We start from the raw sequence: 23,695 nt of genomic DNA, 5'->3' as shown, positions 1-23,695 counted from the left end.
TTAGAGGCTGCGAGGGGGGTGATGGTTGTGGAAGAACTTTGGCCACCCGACCCGTGGGGTCTGTATGAACCGCAACCTCGCCCCCGCACAGCCAGGGAGGGTGGTGTGGGGCGGTGGCTGGACTAGGCTTTGTGCAGTTGAAAACCCTTTCCATAGCCACAAAAGGGTTGACAGATAGACTGGGGTTAACATAGGGTAACTGAGAGGCCCAAGGACTTGGCCATAGCCCATGAACCTTTAAGCACGCCAGCGCCAAGTCTGCCTTGTCTTCAAAGAGAGGGTTGCCATCAAAGGGCATGTTCGTGAGGAAAGCCTGGACATACCCTGAAAAGCCAGATGTTCTCAGCAAGGTGTTGTGTCGAAGTGCTACACTCGTCGAAACCGCTTTGTCTAGTGAGTCGGTCATATCCAAACCACACCTGATGGTAAGCTTTGCTACATCTCTCCCATCTTTCACTGCTCGGGAGAGTTCGGCATGGGTCTCCTCAGGGACCTGTGGCACTTGCGCAACCATGTCCCACAGAGTGTGGGAGTAGCAACCAAATAATGATGCAGTGTTTACCAACCGCATCTCAAGGCTGGTGGACAAAAACTTCTTCTTCCTCAAACTGTCCAGCCTCTTGGATTCCCTGTCCAGAGGTGCGGCAAGAAACTCGCCATGGGACATAGAGACTTGAAGTACCAAGCTCTCGAGGGTGGGGTGTTGAGTAAGGAAACTCAAGTTCCCAGGTGGGGGCGGTGGCAGCAGACAATTTTCCTGTTTACTGGAGCCCCTGTACTGTGCTTGGACAAGGTTCCCAGTACGACATTGGTCAGTGCTTCATTAAAAGGGAGCAAGGATTCTGAAGAGGAAGCTCGCTGCTGCAGCACTTCCATCAAGATGTCAGTCTTGACTGCCACAGATGGAAACTCGAGACCCAGGACTTCAGCTGCCCTCTTCACCACCAGGGAATAAGATGCTCCCTCCTTCGTAGCCACGGTAGGGGGAGCAAGCGTACCAGTGTCAGGGGAAGTATCTAGAGCACTGGCATCCAGAGTTCCTCACACCAGTCCTTACCTGGCCTTCCAACTGGTATTCTTAAAGGTCCAGTGACCCCTTCCATTCATCTTGGAAGCCTAGTCCTTCAGAATGGGGCTCAGGCACTTACCTAGGACTCATGGGTCCTGTCGACGTGACGTAATTCCGGGTCTGTGTTGAATTTGTGGATGTATATAAGGCTGGCACCGCCCGTGGGCTTCCGCAGCATCCGGAGCATCGGCATTAGGTCGGCTTCGGGGAAGGTCGCTGTGGCACGACCAGCCCCAGTCTGGATCTGCTATTGGATTCACGGGGGCCATCTGAGCTGAGTCCGGAGCAGTCGGTGTAGAACCGGATAAGGCAACCTCTGACCCTGCGGGCCTGAAGGCGTGCCGGAGGGGTCAGTCCGCTCAAGTTCACATGCATGGCTTAGTAAAATTCTTTCATTAGAGCGGGGTTCGCTCTGGCTCCCCGAAAGGGTGTGAGGCTCGGAGGTGGTCCTGGCAATGATTTCGAGGAACCATGCCTCGAATGACAATGCTCCTTTGTTGCATCAGCCGACGGACGAGGAGAAGTCAAAGCATACTTCGACTTCTTTAACTTTTTATGTTTCTTGGAGTATGAGGAAGAGGACTTGGGGCTCCTGGAGTGGTTCCATGCCTTCCTTCTCAAATGTGACTGAGACATTCTAGGAATCATGAGAAGTGGCATCTACTGCTGAGCAACTAGCAGCTTCAGGGACCGATCCCTCAAAGCCTTCGGTGCCATGGCCCGACAGTCCAAGCATTGCTTGAAGTCATGGTTGCGCTCGAGACACCACAGACACACTAGATGTGGGTCCGTAACCGACATGGCACGATGAGAGGCGCCACATGGTTTAAAACCTGTCATCATCAAAGATATGATCTCGACACACCAGGAGGAAGATTTCCTTAAAAAAAGAATTCGATAAATCATTGAAAAATATCAGTCAAAAAGCCACAGAGGGGTAGCTCTTTCTCCGGATTAGTGCTAACTGGCACGGAAAGAAAAGAACAGACGTCAGAGCGCCAAGGTGAAGCTTATATATGTGACACGGAAGTCACTTCTGGTGGGGATGACGCCAACAAAACCACGCCATGCCGACCGATGTCACCTACTGGCACGCAGGGGTATTGCTCGAAAGAAAATCTTCTGGATCCAGTCTGATGCCTGGGAAATTCAAAGGTAAGGAGTCTCTATCAGATAAATATGGATAACTGAAATCCATTCTAGAGCTCAATTTGTATTCTGAACAGGTAGAAAAGATTATAGGTGAATTTTAGTTTTTCACTAATAACTTTTTATTCCTCTACTAAATTACTTATATACATTAAATTGATGTCACAATCAGATTTGTTTTGTATAGTATTGCTAAATATTGTGTGAAAATGGCAGATGTGATTTACTGAAAAATTAAAGTTCATAAACCAAATGTAAAACGAAAGAAAGTATACATCGGACAGACCTGAATCTAATAATGACCCGAAATAAGTAATGACCAAGGTAATTATGTGGGGGGGGGGGAATGGGACACAAATGGCATGGATCATACCATCAAATGCCCTGTTGTAAGAAATTATGTATCGCAATACTAGAGTCAGACCAATGTTGGTGAACGGTACTGAATACGATCTCCATACAGTCTATCAGTTATCATTAAGGTAAATGAGAGTGATAGTCAGTAGAAGGACAACAGTTCAGGTGGAAGACATGCCAGATGCTCTAGTATTAACACGACTTACCCTCCTTTGAGCTTCTTTTTTTTCGGGTTATCTTCTTCAGAGGCTCTTTGTCCTCGGCTTCGTGATCCTCTCTTGTCTTTCTGGCTTCGCCCCTCTAGAAAAGAAATCAAATGAAAAAGATTTGCAGAGGACTTCAAACGTAACACAAAAAGGCAGACTATTTGATTTTCCATCTATGTTACCCTACAGGTAAATTAAATGTAGGCAAAAAGGAATGTAAGGGCAAAAGAAGAGGTACTTATCTAAAATAAATACCTTGCTCAAATGCAAAATACTTGAAATATCCTCTTACTTGTCAAGTAGAGCAAAAAAACGCTTTTAGAAGCAATATACTAACTTTTAAATCCAAACAAAACATTTTGAACAACTAAAGCAGTAGTTATGTAACAGCGAAAACAGACACTGTCTTAATTAACAAGGCCATTTGAGTTACTTTTATCATCTGGGTTCATTTAAAAAAGCAAGTGTGTATAACACAGCACTCCCTTTATAGGCATTCTGAAGGGAAATATTACTATAAAACTGAAAAAATAATCGTATAAGGGAACCAATGTTATATATAATTAACTTTTCTCCCCTTATGACCCTAGGAAGTATTCTCACTATGTCGTACTCATCAAGTATCCTTTTCTTTCTATAAACTGGATGGCTACGTTTCCAGGAGTTTTGAATCCATCATCTGGGACTGTGGTAGTTTGGAGGTGGACCAAAGTCAAAGCGAAGATTTGAAAAACTTCAGTGATATCTCAAGGGAGCCGACTAGAGGCAGAGGATACCTATATGGAATCTTTGCAGCAGTCTGGAAGGGTATAATAGTAGAGAGGATTGATTGGTGGAGCGCCAGAAAGAACGGTGGCAGGGTGGGTCCCATGTGATTTTATATAGAAACATCCAGAGCCCATGATAGAGGTGCCTCTTAGAAATAGGCCAGACATAATTTCTGGAGGGTGGATGACAGTAGGGAAGATGCTCAATTAGCAGGAAGATTTATTTAAGCCAAAGCTCACATCAAACTGCATAGGGTAAGGGAAAGGGAAAGAGGGTTCAGGGAATATGGATGAAATGTCAAAGGGAGAAAGAGTTCAAATGGAGTTGATACAAGCCCTGCACAACGCCCTGGAAAGAAGACTGATGCTATTGAACAAGGGTCAAGGATGATGAAATGAAACTAACATCTTTCCAGGAGTGGGTGAAAGGAGTGTAGCAACTTGTGGCATTAATGGAGGTGTGAGTGGAGACGATGGAGAAACATTAGGATACTTTTGATGAGGCTATAGAGGATGAACTTGATTATATGTTTCAATATGTTTACATTGGTTCCAAGAAAAGTGAGTACAACATAGAGTTCGAGGCATGTGGGCTGCTGAATTCATATTTTAGCATAGATCGCCGCCTAGTGTTGGGTCCGGATGTTTGCACCTTGTTGTCTTGGAAGAGTCTTCGAAGTATCACGAGATAGGTGACTCCTCCCCTGGACTACAGTGCGCATGGGCATCTTCTCCATCTTTAGATTGTTTTTTTCCGCCATTGGGTTCGGATGCACTTCGACAGCTCCAACTTCGATACCGAAGTTTTCCAACTCTCTAACGTTAAAACCTTCTACATTCGAGTTATTGTTTCCGCTCGGTATCCCTCGACTCGACAAAAATTCCATTTCTCTCCGGTCGTCGACGCGGGCCGTTGGGCCTTTTCGACGCCACGTGGACCTCCTGCTGATGGAAAGGACCCCGTTTAAAAAATTCCCAGAGTGTGGAGCCAAATTTCCACACAGCGACAAGCATAGAGTATGCAACAGGTGCCTATCTCCGGAGCACAACGAAGAACACTGTCCAGCTTGTGCTCTGTTCCGGTCCAAAAAGACTATCCGGAACCGAAGAGCTGCTTGACTAGAAATGCAGCGGCAGGCACCAGAACCGGAAAACATATTCGACGACGAACACGAACTCCCAGAGGCGGAGGGCTCTGAAGATCTCGAAATAGTCACCGTAGAGGACCAGTCGGACTCTGATGACCAGATCACACCGGGGCAAACCGTGAGTACCAAAGCCCCTACCCCACCTCCACCTCCACATAAGGCTCCGGTCAAAGCATCGCCCAAAAGCCTTAGCCGCGACCGAAACACCGCTTCAGAAGCCCCGCCTTCCGGCTCGGCCCGAAGACCACACCCAAGCCTTCCAGTATCCCGGGACCTAGCAAACCAAAAAGGTCGTCGACCCCAGTAAGGTCGTCGATCCGAACACTGCCGTCGAGCCAAAGAAAGCCGTCGAGCCGAAAAGGCCTGTGGAGCCTAAGAAGGTCGTCGAACCGAAAAAGGTCGTAGAACCGAAAAAGATCGTTGAACCAAAAAAGGCCGTCGAACCGAAGAAGGTTGCTGAGCCGAAGAAGACCGTCGAACCAAAGAAGGTCGCCGAGCCGAAGAAGCCCGTCGAACCGAAGGTCGCCGAGCCGAAGAAGGCCGTCGAGCTGAAAAAGGTTGTCGAGGCGAAACAAGTCGTCAACCCGAAAAAAGACGTTGAACCGAAAAAAGGCGTCGACCCAAAAAAGCCCGTCGAGCCAAAGCAGGCTTCACATCATAAGGACGTCCAGCCTAAAGAGACACTCGACTCGAAAAAATCCGTCCAGCCGAAAAAGGCAAAATTTTCGGCACCACAGCCACGGACAGAGGAGGAAGAACTCTTTCACCTAGATCCACAACAAAGACTGTATATAGACCCTGAGACAGGACATATAGTCTACAATAAACACAAAAGAAGACTGGACACTGAAGCCCCTTTCCAGTTCCTCCTAAGAAAAAGGACTTTGGAACATCCCCTTCAAGACCTTACACACCTCCTCCTTTCACTCCCAACATGCCTTATGTTCCATATTCTCCTTCACTTGTAGATTATGATCCGGAAGAAGACATGGGGGAAGATCCTCAGAATGATTTTATACCACCTGACGATCCGGGGAACCCAGATAACACATGGAGTGACCATAATGATCCTGATGACACAGATTATACACAACCCATACCCGATCCCACTACATACCCCACAAAACCGTCTCCTACTGACGACACTGTCGCTTTTAACCAACTAGTGGACAGAGCAGCTCAGTATCATGGTTTACACATGCACACTGACCCTATAGAGGAGGATTTCCTATTTAACACCTTCCCAACATCAGAAAAGAGTGTACGTATACTCCCTATGCTAAAAGGGGTACTAAAGCACGCACCAGACATCTTTAAAGACCCAGCCAGGGCGCGTGTCCTCAATCCAAGGATTGAAAAAATATATAAACCGGCCCCTACAGAGCCCTCTTATATCAGGTCTCGGCTACCACTAGACTCCCTAGTTGTGTCTAACGCCAGAAAGCGAGCAAACTCACAAACAACGGGTGATGCTCCCCCTCCTGACAAGGAGTCAAAAATCTTAGAAGCATCAGGGAAAAGAGTGGCCTCTCAGGCAGCAAATACCTGGAGGATTGCCAATACACAAGCTCTCCTAGCACGCTATGATAGAGCACATTATGATGAACTGGAAGGATTAATACAACACCTACCAGAACCCTATAAGGCAAAAGCAAACGACCTAATACAGGAAGGGAAATTCATCACTAACGCATCCATAAAATGCGCCCTTGATGTAGTTGATACAGCCGCTAGGTCGGTCAACACTAGTGTACTGCTACGCCGGCATGCCTGGCTTCGCATTTCAGGTTTTAAAAATGAAGTACAATCTACCATACTCAATCAACCTATCAACCAAGATTTCTTATTTGGCCCTGCAGTGGATACCATCTTAGAAAAGATGAAAAAAGATACTGACACAGCTAAGTCCATGGGTGCACTTCAATTTCAACAGTCCAGGAGCTCTTTTCGTCGCTCATCCTTTCGAGGCGCAGGCAGAGGCAACATATCACAAACATCTTCATCATTCAAAAGCACTACACAAGGCACCTTGAATAGAGGCTCCAATAGAGGAGGTTATAGAGGAAACAATAGCAAGGGCAGAGGACTTGGTAATAATAACACCCGAGCCTCCACCGCCACCAAACAGTGACTTTCTCACACTCCCTCCAGACCACTTAACACCTGTCGGAGGAAGATTAACACAATTCCTACCAGTCTGGAATGCCATAACTACAGACATGTGGGTGAGACAAATTATCCAGTATGGTTACTGCCTGGAACTCACTTCTACTCCACCCAACATACCACCCAAGCACCGTCCAATGTCCAAAGAACACATCACGCTGTTTCAACAGGAGGTGAAATCCATGCTAGAAAAAGGTGCTATAGAGCCGGTCCCATTACAACATCAAGGGACAAGGGTATACTCTCTATACTTCCTCATTCCCAAAAAAGACGGCTCACTCAGACCAATATTCGACCTCAGACCTTTGATCCAATATATTCACTCAGATCATTTCCATATGATCACTCTACAACAGGTACTCCCACTACTCCAGCAAGGCGACTTCCTTGCAACATTAGACCTCAAGGATGCATATTTTCACATACCCATACATCCAGCTCACAGGAAATACCTCAGGTTCACAATAGGAGGTCAGCACTATCAATTCAAAGTACTCCCCTTCGGGGTAACCACAGCACCAAGGGTGTTTACAAAGTGCCTAGCAGTAGTGGCAGCACACCTCAGAAGGCAACACATCCGTGTGTTCCCCTACCTCGACAATTGGCTCATAAAAGCCAACTCGTACGTACGATGTGCCAGCCATACCTCTCAGACAATCCAGCTACTGCACAATCCAGGATTTTCAATAAATTACCCCAAATCACATCTGCAACCCTCCCACATAAAGCAATATCTGGGAGCAACGATAAACACCTCAGTAGCAAAGGCATATCCAAACCCTGCCAGGATAGCCAGCATACAATCTCTCATTAAAAAAATTCAGCCACAACACTCCCTGCCAGCGCGAGTGTTCATGCAGCTCATAGGTATGATGGCCTCCTGCATTTCCATCGTCCCTCATACTCGGCTTCAAATGCGTCCCTTACAAGAATGCCTAGCACGCCAGTGGAACCAAGCTCAAGGACAACTAAAAGACCTAGTGTTGGTAGACAGTCGCACTTACCGCTCTCTGGAGTGGTGGAACCCACAAAAACTGTTCCAAGAGCCGGTTCCACAGGTAGTACTAACAGCGGACGCATCACTGACAGGTTGGGGAGCCCATCTCCTTCAATATACAGTCCAAGGTCTCTGGACAGTCAAACTAAAGACTCTACATATAAACCACTTAGAGTTACTAGCAATATTCCTAGCAATGAGAGCTTTTCAGAAATACTTGCGCAACAGGACTGTCTTAATCCGGACGGACAACATGACAGCCATGTACTACATCCAAAAACAGGGAGGCACACACTCTCTGCAACTATCTCACCTAGCACAGAGCATATGGAGGTGGGGGATTCCTCAGAACATTTATCTCCTGGCAGAACACCTCCCAGGGATAGACAACCAGATAGCAGTCACAGTCAGCAAATACACGAATGGGAGATTAATCCTCAAGTTCTCCAACCATTCTTCCTAAAAGTGGGGACATCCAGACATAGATCTGTTTGCCACAAACGAAAACTCAAAATGCCTGTCCTTTGCCGCCAGGTTCCCACACCCGTTGTCACAAGGCAATGTGATATGCATGAACTGGTCAGGCAGATTTGCGTACGCTTTTCCACCAACCCCAATGATTCCATTAGTGGCACGCAAGCTAAGGCAACAGTCACTCACAATGATCCTGGTTGCTCCCACATGGGCAAGATAGCCATGGTACACAACGCTCCTAGAACTCTCAGTGGTTCCTCAGCAAAGACTACCTCGAGCCACAACTGCTAACGCAGAACCATGGAGAAATCAGGCACCCAGATCCAAATCAGATGAACCTAGCGATCTGGCTCCTGAAGTCTTAGAGTTCGGATATCTTAACTTGCCTCCAGATTGTATGAACATTATCAAAGAAGCAAGGCGTCCCACTACCAGAGCATGTTTCACAGCTAAATGGAAAAGATTTGTTATTTATTGTAATAATATTCAAATCAATCCACTGGATGCCTCCATCCAAAATTTAATCTGTTACTTGCTACATCTTCAGAGATGTAACCTAGCATACTCATCCATAAGGCTACACCTCGCTGCTATAGCAGCATATCTTCAGAACAGACAATACGTGTCCCTATTCAGAATCCCACCTATCAAAGCTTTTATGGAAGGACTTAAAAGAATTATCCCTCCAAAGCATCCACCTTCTCCAGTCTGGAACTTAAACATAGTACTTACCAGACTCATGGGACCTCCCTTCGAACCACTTCATTCATGTGAACTACAATTCTTAACATGGAAGGTGGCATTTTTAATTATTATTACCTCCCTCAGGCGAGTGAGTGAACTACAGGCACTAACCATTCAGGAACCTTTCATGCAAATTCACCACAATAAAGGTGCTTCGTACAAACCCTAAATTAATGCCAAAAGTTATATCCACTTTCCACATCAATCAGTCCATAGAATTGCCAGTTTTCTTTCAAAACCCGCAATCTGTGGCTGAAAGAGCCCTACACACGCTAGACGTTAAAAGAGCTCTCTTATATTACGTTGACAGAACAAAATCATTCAGGAAGACAAAGCAACTATTTGTCGCTTTTTCACCACAGCATAAGGGTAATCCCATTTCCAAAGCAGGAATAGCCAGATGGATAGTTAAATGCATTCAAATATGCTATCAAAAAGCAAAGCGCACTTAAACAGTTCCCCTTAAAGCACACTCAACGCTTAAAATGGGGGCATCCATGGCTTTCCTAGGAAATATTCCCTTAGAAGACATATGTAAGGCAGCTACATGGTCTATCATACACACTTTCACAAAGCACTACTGTGTTGACGTGCAAGCCAAACAACAAGCTGCTGTAGGCCAGGCTGTCCTTAAAACTCTATTTCAAACCACTGCAGCTGAAACAGGCGACCACCGCTAGAGGAGAAACTGCTATACAGTCTATGCTAAAATATGAATTCAGCAGCCCACATGCCTCGAACGGCAAATGCTACTTACCAGTATGCATCTGCATGTAGGGCTGCTGACATTCATATACCCACCCTCCTCCCCGGTGCCTGTCACAGCTGCATGGTTACCTTCATTACATACATTTACATGGTCATCTCTTACTTTCCTATACTCCATCTTTGCCACAATGGCGAAAAACAATTTGAAGATGGAGAAGATGCCCATGTGCACTGTAGTCCAGGGGAGAAGTCACCTATCTCGTGATACTTCGAAGACTCTTCCAAGACATCAAGGTGCAAACATCCGGACCCAACACTAGGCGGCAATCTATGCTAAAATATTAATGTCAGCAGCCCTACATGCCAAGAACAGATGCATACTGGTAAGTAGCATTTGCCTTACTCTTTCACTGCCATGATTTCCACATCCATTGCCTAGGTCCCAGTGAACAATAGGTGATCTTTTGAGCAGCACATTACTTCTCTCACCATCTCTCCCTTCCATCCGTTCTCATGCTTAATTCCATTCCTTACAATATAGTTCTCCCAGCCTACGAATGGTGCTTCCTCTTATATGTTTAGTACCTGGTTTAGTTGGATGCATCCAAGTACTCAACGTCTCTTGTCATGTAGCTAATCACCCGCTGCCACTGTTTCCTAAAAACCTTTTTCCCTTGCTGTTAGTGGCCTTCTCCATTGCTAATACCCACCAAAATCGTTTGAAGCCACATATCTCCTGTGGGTATAAACTTTGTGCGCTGGTGTTTCAGTAGTATCTGCTTTGCTGCTAGGAGCATGTGAAACGTGCCCTTTCTATTAAGCAGTGGATGGAGTTACTCTGCAGGGGATCCCAACAGATCACATATATTCCTGTACGGCTGACCACTTTGTTTTCTGAATAGCCATAAAGACTTCCTCCCAAACATACTAAATCTTAGGGCAGCATCATAACATATTTGACAAGGTTTCCACTATGCCAATTATGTTTGGCTATGTAGTACTATCTATACAGCATTCGAAAAAGTCTCACACAGTCACACACACGTGTCACAACGTTTTTAGCCCTTGGCCTATGATCTGGCTACCAGCAGCGATGGCTGCCGCAGTACTGAAGTGTGTGTTGGGGGAAGGGGGGGGGGGGGGAATGGGGTGGATGAGGTTATAATAATTAAATAAAAAAACGTACTTGAGTACACAGCGACCGCCTCAGTCCTCTTCTCCGGCTCTCCTCGAGTTACAGCATGCACTGGGCTACAGGCTCCACACCCAATCCTGCCGCTGCTCTCATGCTATGAGACCAGCGCCACAATTGCTCTGAGCAGTGTGGTTCGTAGCTCAGACAGTGCCTAGGCGCCTGTGATGTTTCTCCAATCCGGCTGTGTTAGAGAAACCTAAGTGCCCATGTCTGTTTGGCTGGCCTACGACGGCCGGCCAAAGAGACATGCACACTTACACTGCGCCTACCACTCCACCCTACAGTGGCAGGCCCCACCCACCCTACACTGCTGGCATCGGCTCAGTCAGTCAGCAGTCATTTGCTAGATCGCTGACTGACTGACCAGTGGGGTGATGCTCTGCCATTACGGAGGAGCCACCCATAAGTATACCAGTCATCGTGTAAAAGCATCCCGAGTTCCTTTTCTCAGGATTCCTCAAAGGGCAATTTCCTCCCCGCCCAAAGACATCTTTTACTTGCAGAAATTTTCCAACTGCCCTTTTATGGAACGTGTACCAAACCATGACACACCTCTCTCGCTCGCTGTCCGGAGGTCTGCACATTCCATACACAAGGTGTAGGAAGCTAGCCCTATATATATTGTACTAAAACGAAGTACACTGTGCAGAGAGTCCAGTGGGACCCCAATTGGTTTACAGAGGCTAAAGTAGATAATCAGTTCAGTTCAAAAAACGTTATTGCAATACTGCCATAAAAGCACAATAAGAAATCACATAATTATAAAAAGTGTCACAACATGAAATAACATTATACAATATGAGAACAATTATAATAGTTACTCTCTCACATTTAAACCCTTAATATCAAAGACTAAACAATATAGAGAGGGAGACTACCCCTCTTCAAATTAACCCTTGGTGACAGTTAGGGAGAATCGAGCAACGCAGATAATCAATCTTTAAAATCAAGATCAAGAAATACCATCATAAATATTCAAAATTTAAGTTAAAAAAATAAATAAGCTAGTAGGGGAGGTAAAAGATTTCAACTTCGGGGGGCGCTAGAGGGCGCACAAGCGGAATGGCTGCCTAGTTGCACAGCTCCTTGGAAAGTTATCCGTACATTATCCTTTGCCACAAGGTGAGAAACCATTGGATTTACGCCTCATTTGGTGCCTGGGGGTGCCCTCTACACTCGACCTGACTTTGGGGCCGCTGTATGGTCTGGAATCTGCAGCAGCGCCGACCGAAGTTTTGCCACCAGCACGCGTGGAGCCCGTGAGCAGGGGAGTCCGGCTGCGCCAGACTACGCGACCCCGCGGCTGGCCACGATGCTATAGGCCTCAGTCGCGAGTGAAGGTACGGGGGCTTGAGCGACTACGGCGGAGCGCCTTGAAGCCGGAGTGCGGGGACATTATCCTCTGAAATACTTCGCCCCCGGACGAGGAATTAACCTGAGATTGCCTGGCTGAAAATTGGACACTGTGCGCTGTGAGTTGGTCCGAAGCAGCGTAATGACCCCTGGAGCTGCGGTGCGAAGCCGGGACTAAGCGGCCCACGCCGCGTGACTGTGTGAGGCGAGAGGCGCCCGCTCCGGGCGGTGAAGGCTGTTTCTGCGATCCCTGCCAGCGGTGGGGGGGCCGGGCGCGGCGATTCTCATCAGCCCGCTGAACTGCAGGAGGGCCTCCTGACGGCCCGGTAATTACATGCTCCCTGCCCGCCCGCGCCAAGTGCAGCATTGAACCCCATGGCAAACACTCAGTGTTGCATCACCCCGCGCCGGAGGGTCGCGGAGCCTGTCCGTGTCCGGCGCATGGGCCGCGGAGAGATCTCTGACACCGTCCTGCATGCGGTGGACGCTGCCCCCCGCAATTTACCACAATCAGGCAGCCTGTGCACCCACCTTCGCAGAACGGGGCGGACTTCGCGGCCTGCTATCCTTACAAAACGATTGTAGCCTTACCACTGCTGCCACTGGGCCCTGTACCCCATTTCCACCAGAGGGGCTAGAGGCGCGTAAAGTGTGCATCAGAGGCGCCTCGTCCAGCTCATGCCGAGCGGATTCCTGTCTGCACACCTGTACGCTCCTTGTTGGGATCATATCGCCACCCCCTCAGCGGAAGCCTGAGCACACTATATAGTGGTCGGACACGAGGCGGCGGGCAGACCGCGTCCGGCCGCCATCATGGTGCGACCTGAAAATCGCCCTAACGAAACTGAGCTTTGATGGTGCGAAAAAAACCACGAAATCGGGGCCTGCTGACCCTGGGCCAAGCGATGCGGCATCGAAGACCGTTGCTACTCCTACTAAAGACCTTGACTTGCATAGCCTGTTCCTGGAGATGAGACAGGGATTTGCCACTGTGGTTGAAAAGGTTGACGGTGTCACCGCCAGGCTAGATGCCCTGGTTCATAAAGTGGATCGTCACGAGGAGCGGTTAACGGCTACGGAACAACGCATATCCGATAATGATGATATCACCTCGACTCACACCACGCAACTGGCCAGGATGGACAACCTACTCAGAGTCATAGCGGCCAAGAATGAGGATTTGGAAGCCCGCAGTCGACGCAACAACATCCGCGTCACGGGCATTCCGGAATCCACAGACACGGGCAGGATGGAGCTCTATATTGAAAAACTGCTCAAAAGGTCGATCGTAGAGGACGCTTTTTCCCCTCAATTTATCATCGAGAGAGCACATCGATCGTTGGCACCTGTTCCTAAGCCCGGATTGCCGCCTAGGCTGATCATTGCTAAATTATTTAAATTATCGCGATCGCGATGTCGCGCTGAGGGCGGCCCGATCTCGACAAACCCTGCAATACAATGGCATTAGCTTCTCCATATATCCAGATTTCACTCCTATGGTGCAGGAGGAGAGACGCAAGTTCATCCCTGTGAAGAAGAAACTGCGTGAGGCTCAACTGGACTATGCACTACTCTACCCGGCAAAGTTACGGATCACACACCAGGGGAAGCAGCGCTTCTTCACAAACCCTCAAAAAGTGGAGGATTTCCTAGAGTCGATCCGTACGGCAAGAAGGGAGGAGCGCAACGCGGCAGCGGATCTGGAGGACGACGACCCATCTCCAGCAGCAGATGGACACTGATCGCTTGCATCTACTGAACTGTGTGCTTCACCTGCATTGTCATATACAGGCCCTAACCTCGCGTGCACAACAAGTGACGACCGTACACAATGGGACCACGCTACCTCATCACTCCTGTGTGTGGTAATGTAATCCAAGGACCACTCTCCTGACCCTCCCTCCACCAAGGGCGGTACAGAATTGGAGGCCGGGGGCAGATGAAGTGGCTGTGCGTACTTTATGCTATATCCCTACAGGGTGTTCCCCATGCGACTCTTTATATTGTTGACGTTGTTACAGAATTTGGGGGGGAGAAGGAGGGGGGAGGGACGACGGGTGGGGACTGGTGGCTCCTGGCATGATTGGGATGCTGGGGTGGGTGGGGGGGGAGGGGGGGGGGATTTGTTCCGAAAGAGGCACCTATTGCTCGGACTGTTCGCTCGAATTATGCACTGTCACGATTACCTATGTCGACTGTTTAGAGTGGGCTCAAATTCATCGTCTAGGTCAGGACTGCTCACATTGCAAAACTGTTCTTTATGGCTGCTCTGAATGCTAACTCACAATTGAATTGCATGTCATGGAATGTTCGAGGTCTTAATGATGCTAAAAAATGTCGGAATGTTATCGCTTATCTCAATAGACACCATGTCCAGGTGGCCATGTTGCAGGAAACCCATCTGTCACCACAGGGAGGAAACACCTTTGCGAATAGATGGGCTGGAGTTCGCACCTTCTCCTCTTATTCCTCCTATGCGAGAGGAGTCACCATCCTTATTGCTCATAGTGTGCCGTTCCATAAATGCGGCGATCTGGTGGATGGAGAGGGGCGCTTTGTCCTTTTGTGGGGCAGACTGGGTCGGGACACTTACACATTTGTCGTCAGTTATGCTCCTAACGTGGACACACCCGCTTTCTTTACCACATTATGGGGCAAAATTATGGATGTTGGTTCTCGTCACGTTGTCTGGGGTGGTGACTTCAATTTAGCATTGATACCACATCTAGATAGGGCGGATGGAGTGAGCAGCTATAAACCCAGGGCACGCGAGGCGCTTGAGGGGATGATTTCTGAGGGCGAGCTTGTGGACATATGGAGGCACTTACACCCCCATGGGAGGGAAGGCACACACTTTACCTCACACACGGGAACATGGGCACGATTGGACTATTTTCTTCTTAGCAGAGGGGTTGCCACAGAGGTTTTGGGGGTGACCATTAGGGGATACTGCATCTCCAAAAGCTTTGGGGTCCTGCGAGCTATTCAAAACACTATTCACACACTGGAGAGGGAGCTGCGAACATTAGAACTCCGCATGGTGGCAGACGATAGCCCTGATGTGCAAGCTGCTTTTAGGGAAACCTTATCAAAGTATGAGGAGGAGGCTGCTAGGGAGGCTAAATTCCGTGGAAAACACTGGCAGGCCAGAAAATACTGTGAGGGGGACAGGCCAGGGAAAGTACTCGCGACACTCACAAGGGCCCCACGTGAACGCAATACCATACTTGAACTTACAGACACACATGGGACCACGATCAGGGACCCGGACGAGCTCCTCACTGCCTTTACATATCACTACCACACGCTTTATACTTCTGATACAGTGTCTGATACACCTTATGCTGATTATCTGAGAGATGTGGCACTCTGCTGGCTCAGCGACGGGGACAGGGCGTTTCTGGCGGCCCCCTTCGAGCTGGATGAAATTCGCGAGGCCATTATGTCCCTTCAGAACGGCAAGGCACCTGGCCTTGATGGCATCCCTGCTGAATTTTATAAGGCATACATAGATATTATGGCTCCTGTCCTCCGCGAAGTTTACGAGGAATCGATGGGTGACGGTGTTCTCCCTGGCTCTATGCGGGAGGTGGTTATTACTTCACTCTTGAAGCCCGATAAGGATCCCAACTCCTGCACCTCTTACCGCCCACTTTCCCTCCTAAATTGCGATGTTAAGATACTCGCTAAGGTCTTGGCTACTCGCTTGTCACTACGCATGACCAGGACCGTATTGCCTGATCAATCAGGGTTTGTGGCGGGACGCTCTACTTCACATAATCTCTGTACATTATTCTCCCTACTCCGCACAGTGCACCCCGACATGCCGGTGGCAGCCATCCTCCTTGATGCCTCCAAGGCATTCGACTCAGTCGAATGGCCTTATTTATTTTCTGTATTAGCCAGTATGGGATTCCCGAAGCTCTTCATATCCTGGGTCCGCCTGCTCTATACTCGGCCCACCGCGAGAGTGCTCGTCAACGGTCGCCTTTCGCACCCTATTGACATTACTAGAGGCACACGACAGGGATGCCCCCCATCTCCCCTCTTGTTTGCGATAGCTGTTGAACCTCTTGCCTGTCGCCTACGCCAACTGCATCGGGAGGGGGTGATACAATGCTTGCAGCGAAAAATTGATGTGTCCCTTTATGCTGACGACATCACGCTCTATGTTAAACACCCTGAAGTACACCTTAACCCTCTACTCCGAGAATTTGTTGTGTTTGGCGGAATGTCAGGTGTACACATTAATTGGTCCAAGTCGCAGTTTTTCCCGATTTCTCCCTCGATTACCCGCTGGAATGGTGTCGAACTGATCTCCGATACCTGGGGATACAAATTTCCCGAGATAGGAGCGAAACATTTGATCCAATTACGGTGTTGCAATCACTAAATTAATTACCACAATAGACCGTTGGATAACCCTGCCGCTATCCATGGCCAGTAGGGCGTCCCTCATAAAAATGGTGATCCTCCCCCGCTTCCTCTATCTCTTCCTTAACATCCCCTATTTTCCTGGCGCTTATTTCTTTAAAACATTGAAGACGGAGCTGCGTCGGTTATTCTGGGGAAGTAAGAACCCGAGGTTGAAATGGTCCACGCTCACCCTTCCATATGACAGGGAAGGCTTCGATGTCCCTGACTTTGAAGCGTACTATCAATGTGCACAGGCACAATTCGCCTACCACTGGCTGGCTCCTACCCCCTTTATGCCTCACATTGTGGCAGAAGACTGGGTCGTACATCCGATTCCGCTGAATGGACTGCTCCACTGCCCAGAAACATCCATACATACGTCAAACACCTCAGTATCTTGTACACTTGACACGTGGCGTCGTATTGCCAAGAGGTTGTCCTGCCGCCTGCCATATTCCGCCAAGCTACCGCTGACGTTTCATCCGGACCTCGCTTTGTTGCAGGAACAGGGTTTTCGCACGTTATGTGCGAGGATACGAGTTGCTTGCTGGGGCGACCTATTCTTGGGCGGTCTGTTTAAGACTGAGGAATTGTTCTTTGCATCTTATAGCCGCACCCCGCTTGAAGTCTTCTATTACATGCGCCTGCGTGCGGGGATGAGGGTTATCCTGCCTGATTTCCCTGATGAACCTGAGATCCTGCCTCCACTTCATTTCTTACTCTGCTCACCAGACGGGTCACATCTGGTCTCTGGCCTTTACCGCCAGCTTAGGGCTGCGGCTCCGATGCCTGAGGCTGGTGCCCGAGGACATTGGAATGCTGAGCTAACTGCGGACCTCACTGATGAGCAGTGGCAATACTGCAGTACCCTCACGTCTCGCGTCTCCTTAAGTAGTAGACTAAAAATTATACATTACAAATTCCTACAGCGAATGTATTATACACCAGTGCAGAAACACAGATTCGGCCTAGCAGACGAACATGCAGACTTCCTACACCTGGCGTGGGGATGCCCTCCAGTGCTGCGCTACTGGCAACAGGTAACGGACGCCCTCACAGCGATGACGAAATGCCAATGCCTATGGACCCACTGGTAGCGCTCCTTGGGCATACCCCGAATGTTCCTAAAGCTTGTCGGAAATTTGTTGATACTGCGTTGCTCTTGGCTAAAAGGCGGGTAGCGTGCAGGTGGGGCCGGGGCAGAGCGCCTAAATTCAAGGATTGGCTAGTAGACTTGACATGCTGTCAGGAACAACATACTACATTTGCTGAATTGCTACCGATAATGAGTCGGCCTAAAGATATTTGGGAGCCCCTGGTGTGCTATTTACTTGCACACACGGATGCTGACGATACACCTGAAAGGGACCATACTAGTAGTTAGCTACGCTGCCAGGACCTACAGTGGGATCACACTACACATCAATCCATGCGCATTCCGTCTCCTTTTAGATGGAGGCTGTCTCCCTGTCCCCAGGCCATGGGTCCTCGACCTACCTTGCACACCCCATATGTTGTTCATATCCATAGATCTATCTTTAGGGGACGCCTGCTCCCTTGCTCTGCCCAGAAACCTCCCATGCCGCCCAAGACATATACGCACCCCCCCATACCCGATGACACTCCATGACACCATACATGATGTTTACTATAATGTTGATTATATGCCGCCAAGACTCTTGCTCTGTGACACTTAAGATGAGCCTGGTTTTTTTTTTGCCTATTTGTATAGCCCTATCGGCTCGGGCCGCCATGTTCGAGTATGTTTCATAACGCCTCTCAGTTTATTACGTGTTGGGAAGTTCTTTCAATCTGAAAAATAATAACTGGAAACACTGTTCTGCTGCAGTATATCCTAAGATGCCTGGCAATGCCGAACGCGCTACTACTATCACCTGGCCCTATGTTACGCTGCCAGGCCTCCGGGATGCCGGCCACAAGGCTGTGTTATAACTTAACTGTTACGCTGCTGGCCTCCGGGTTGTAGGCACAAGAAGCTGTGTATTGTTTTTTCCTATACAATAAAGCAGTTTTGAACACAAAAAAAATAAAAAAAATAAATAAAGATTTCAACTTCAATTGATACCCTTTAAAATCAGGAAATTGGTCAGTAGAAAAAAAATACCATCTAATACTAAATCAAAACATCTCACTACACATCAGCGCTTGCACCACATTGCAAATACATTTTTTGCTATAGCAACAACAACAACCGGGTACGTGTCATGCTTTAATAGTCTACAGACCTCTCTGTAGTTTTTTGATCCTAGGTTCTTGCAAAGTTGGAGAATCCATTTAGATCTAGCCAGATAGTAAGCTGGATAAAAAAAAAATCACATGGATCTCTGTCTCTTCTGTCTCATTGCACCCAGGACATAAAGATTTATTAGCTCCCACCCACCTATTAGTAAATGCAAAAAGGGGGAGCGTCCCGTGCCTAAATTGAACAAACAATTTCTTAGCTACACAAGGTTGTATCAGGTCTAAAGCCGGCTCCAGGGTATAATGCAATTTTACATCCAGGAACCTGGAAGTTAAACGAGATGACTCGGTTGATTGCATGATTCTTGTCAAACTAAATTCCTTCAGGGCAGAGGTTAGAGATTGTTTGGAAGTAACAGAACAAGTCTCCTCGGGTGCAGACCACAGGTCATTTCTCCCTATTTTACAAAAAGTATCCTGAATAAATAACAGCCAGGGGATCTTTCCCGCCCCCAGAATTGACCTAACTGATTTCAGCTCCTCTCTATAATCCACCAACTCTGGCGTACTCCATAACCGACGCCAATAGAGTAGTGGATGAGTAGACAATAATAATGCTCTCTTTTGTGGTAGTGTGGGCAAGCAGTTCAGCTTATCCAAGGGTAGTGCTAAGCATTTGTTGTACTCACAGAGGCAATAAATAAGATACACACTCAAAGAATAAATACGAGACATATTTAGACAAGCATTGGCATAGCCAATAGGTCTCGCCTTTGGGCCCTTACAAGCGTTTAGGCAGATCTATTGGCGTTGCCAATATTTTAAAGCTATGTTGTAGAGAAGTTAAGTATTGAAATGATTAATAAGCTGTCACTTAATTCCAAGGTTTCTTTGGTGACAGGAGAAATAATGTAACTGCTTCGCAGGGATATATGGCTGTAGAAACAACACACAATTAAGGAAATGTATACATCATTGGCAACAATAAACGGATCTGATAAGTACATATATCATATGTGCCTCCCTGGCCAGAAAATATAACAAATGTGCTTCCTTTAGTAAGCAGTGCACATTGGAATATAAATGCACAAATCAATCGTGCACCAATGTAATTGTTAAAGAAAGCTGAGCTGCCTTGAAAACGCGTTGTGATGCCCAACCAGAAGGAACCGCTGCGAAGGAGTTGTGGACAAACCCTGGCAAGAAACTGTGGGGAAAAGGCTGCACAGTCGATTTCAGTCCCACAATATTAATAAAACGCCCTGAGAGAAAAATTGCACAAATCGTACCTCAATGTATACAATGGTCAGCATGCATAATTGTGCTTGTCGGTTAAGCCTTACAGTTCTAAACACACTTATAACAGATGGTATGAAAACACCTAGTGCGAGGAGGAAACTATCAAGATTTGGCAGGGATACGCTAAAAGCGCATGCTGCGAGGGTAAACATGTATTGTAAGCACAGCAAACGGGATACAGATTGCTGGGATGGTGATAAGTGGGGTCGAACAGAACATATGGTCACCTGCCATCCGCACTCCAGTCCCAATATGCTGCTGGGCCTGCCTGGTATCAGCAAGGAGCCAGGCCTCTCCCATGGGGCCTCTGCAGCTAGTTTGGTCAGACTCCTGCTAACCACATTTACACAAATGCCAGTAGATCTCTGGGACAGAGGAGGTTGGTGTGGGTGGTCGGGGGGATCTTCATCACAGATCTCTGCTCTTCACAAGCTGTTATCTTTAAAATGCCCATAAAGTTGGCCAAAACTAATAGAATGAGTATATAATACTGCAGGAAAACGGGACAACTAGTCACCATTGAGTAATTAAATCAAACTCCTTTTGAGTGACTCTGGCTAGCATCTACAGTCATTCACGAACTGTTCCTTTCTAAAAAAAAAAACATAGCATGATTATTATATAGCATGCAATCGAAGCACTGCATGTAAAACTAACCTCTGGACATTATCTCAAAGGGCAATGCTTAGGGAAGCTTGAACACCAAACGGAAATTAGCCTGTGAAATAAGGGCTGTGTATAGGCTGAATGCCACAGTAATTAAATTACATGTAAGGATAAAAAGCGAAGCAGACACACCAGGCATTTAACCCTGCCTGCAGGCTACACGCGTAACTGCGCTCTACCCACAAGCTCTTTCACTAGCGTAGACAGACACATGAAGCTGTAGTCTTTTCAACCAGACTGAAATACCCACACGGCTGACCAGATAACAGAAGTGTGAGCATATATGGCAGAGAGCCTTAAACAGGCGTGCCACGGCATGCCAACAGTGAACGAGCTACACCGCTCGTGCACCAATGTAACGAGCGGTGCTCCAGGGGCTTCTGGCGCTGCCATCCCCCCTCCCACAGCATTACCAGCCCTGGAGTTGCATATGAAAGTGGTCTTGTGTAACCGCCTGCTTTCCCTTGCGGTTCCGTCAGTGCAAGGAGTAACAAGCATTTACAATGCAATGGTCTCGTCTTTGTTAAAGTTAGAGCTATTGGCATTTCAAATGTCATTTTTTTCATTTATTGTTTTTTTCCAACCGATAAATATATGGTATTGTCATTTACAATGGCAATAGGTAAGCATTAGAGAGTAGTAGAGAGTATTAGCAGTGATTAATAGTAGAGAGTGACATAAATAAAAGGTCTGTCACACTGCTCTCTCTCTCACACTGCTGTCTCTCCCTAGAACACACACACACTGCTGTCTCTCACACTGCTGTCTCTCTCACACACACTGCTGTTTCTAACACACACACACTGCTGTCTTTCTTACACACAATGCTGTCTCACACTCCAGGCACATCCAGACACACCAAAGTACGAGAGACTTGCACCAGCATGCCACAGACTCACACACACAGAGAGCCCCCCCCCCCACACACACACACAGAGCCCCCCCACACACAGAGCCCCACATACACACACAAAGAGCCCCCCATACACACACAAAGAGCCCCCCACACACACACAAAGAGCCCCACACACACAGAGAGAGCCCCCCCCACACACACACAGAGAGCCCACACACACACACAGAAAGCCCCCCACACACACAGAGCCCCCCCACACACACACACAGAGCCACACACACACAGAGCCACACACCTATTCCTGATGGAAAGCTTCACATCGGATATGACCCGACGTTACTAGTAGTAGTATTAGCTGCAGCAGTAGTGGTAAAAGCAGTAGTAGTGTTAGTAAGTAGTAGGTGTAAAACTAGTACTAGTTTCGGCGGTGGTAGTAGAAGCAGTAGTAGTAATTATAGTTGCAGGTGTAACTATATTAGCAGCAGCGGGTGTAGCTTTGGTAGTAAAATCATTGGTAGTAGTAACAACAGTAGCAGGTTTAGTGGATGAAGTTGCAGTAGTAGTGGGAGTAGCAGTGCAGTCATGATAGTACCAGAGGTGCGATATTAGTGCAAGGGACGTTACTCCTGGCAGTGGTGGTAGTAGTAATGACAGCATTCGACGCTGCACTGGTAATGGCATTAGTAGTAGCGATCTGTAATGTCTGGAACTAAAGCACTGAAACTTATAACAGAAATCATGACTCACATGCCCTTTCATTGATGGTGATTTGAAGTAGTGACACCTTGACGTGCTCTCCTCATGCTTTACAAAGAAACAGACGAGAATATTGTTACGACTCTCAAATTAAACAGCTCCAAATCTTGTGATGTTTTGGGGTTCTGCAAAGACCATGCTCGTATACTACAGCCCGTTACTTAAGTGCTGTGTGTGACTCTGGACACACCCTCGGCCATCATTTGAGCACTTAGAAGCGGGCTAAGATCAGCATTAAGCGCTAGACTAACTGGACCGTTGCTTTATGTGGCACACACCGGTACATACTGCCTCTCCCTTGGTACTAAATGTGCCTGGCTTAGTCACGGCAGCCGTGCTGATTCAGCACCTCTGCTAATCAAATCGCATCGCTCAAACTGGAATAACACAGATTATTTTATGTAAAAAAAGGAGAAATGCAAACAAACCCTGCCCGACAGGATCAATAGACAATTCTACTATTGTTGCTGTCTTCTGCAAAGAAAGGGCGACAATGGGTACATGCCAACTGTCTAAAAAGTCAACAGAGACGAATCACAACATTGTTTGCAGTTCTTTTCCAACGCCAGCCTGAGCACACAGCTCCAGAGAAAACCACTAACGTGTTCAAGATGACCGCTCTCCACCCCCGACCAGTCATCATGCATCATCCTGCACACACATTGTTTCTGCATCCAGTTCTTTCCTGTTTGGGAAAAAAACCAGGATTTCCTCTCATCACAGGGGAGAACTCGCGAAAACAAATAACACCAAAAAAGACCGAACAGGGAGGGGCGCAGAGACTGGCAGCTTTGCTGAACACAACACTGCAAAGTCCGAGACCCAGGGGACGCACGTTCCAGTAGGTAAACAAGGGGAAAATGCCTGCCCTCAGCGACTCGGCAGCGGCTTCCCTTTTTTGTCCCGGACTAGCCTCCGGGTAGGAAAAGAAACTCGTAAGGAACAAATGTGTACATTTTGCGGCAAAACCCAGCACCAGGGGCCGGGCATCTTTCGCTACGTACTTACAGTGCTGCGCTGCGGAGCTCCCGGAGAGCCCTGGATCACTGCAGTTCCCTTGGCTGCCCTGGGAGCCGACTGCATTCCTCACTGCTCCGCTGGGCACCAGCGACCCTGCCCGCCGCCACCGCTCTGCGGCACCACGTTTTCCATTCCCTACGCCGCGGC

General features: G+C 47.9%; 1 protein-coding gene across 2 annotated transcripts in view; it reads right to left on the bottom strand.

The window, feature by feature from the left end:
- The window catches only part of ING5 (inhibitor of growth family member 5), a 409,877-nt gene that overhangs the window by 213,336 nt on the left and 172,846 nt on the right, over window positions 1-23,695 (bottom strand). For both annotated transcript variants that reach the window (XM_078665675.1, XM_078665674.1), the window contains one exon: window positions 2,782-2,875. In XM_078665675.1, coding sequence (XP_078521801.1) covers window positions 2,782-2,875 — 94 coding nt within the window. The remainder of the gene's footprint in view (window positions 1-2,781; window positions 2,876-23,695) is intronic.

Source organism: Lissotriton helveticus, chromosome 11, assembly GCF_964261635.1.
Source record: "Lissotriton helveticus chromosome 11, aLisHel1.1, whole genome shotgun sequence".
NCBI lineage: Eukaryota > Metazoa > Chordata > Amphibia > Caudata > Salamandridae > Lissotriton > Lissotriton helveticus.
This window is presented reverse-complemented; position numbering and strand designations above follow the sequence as displayed.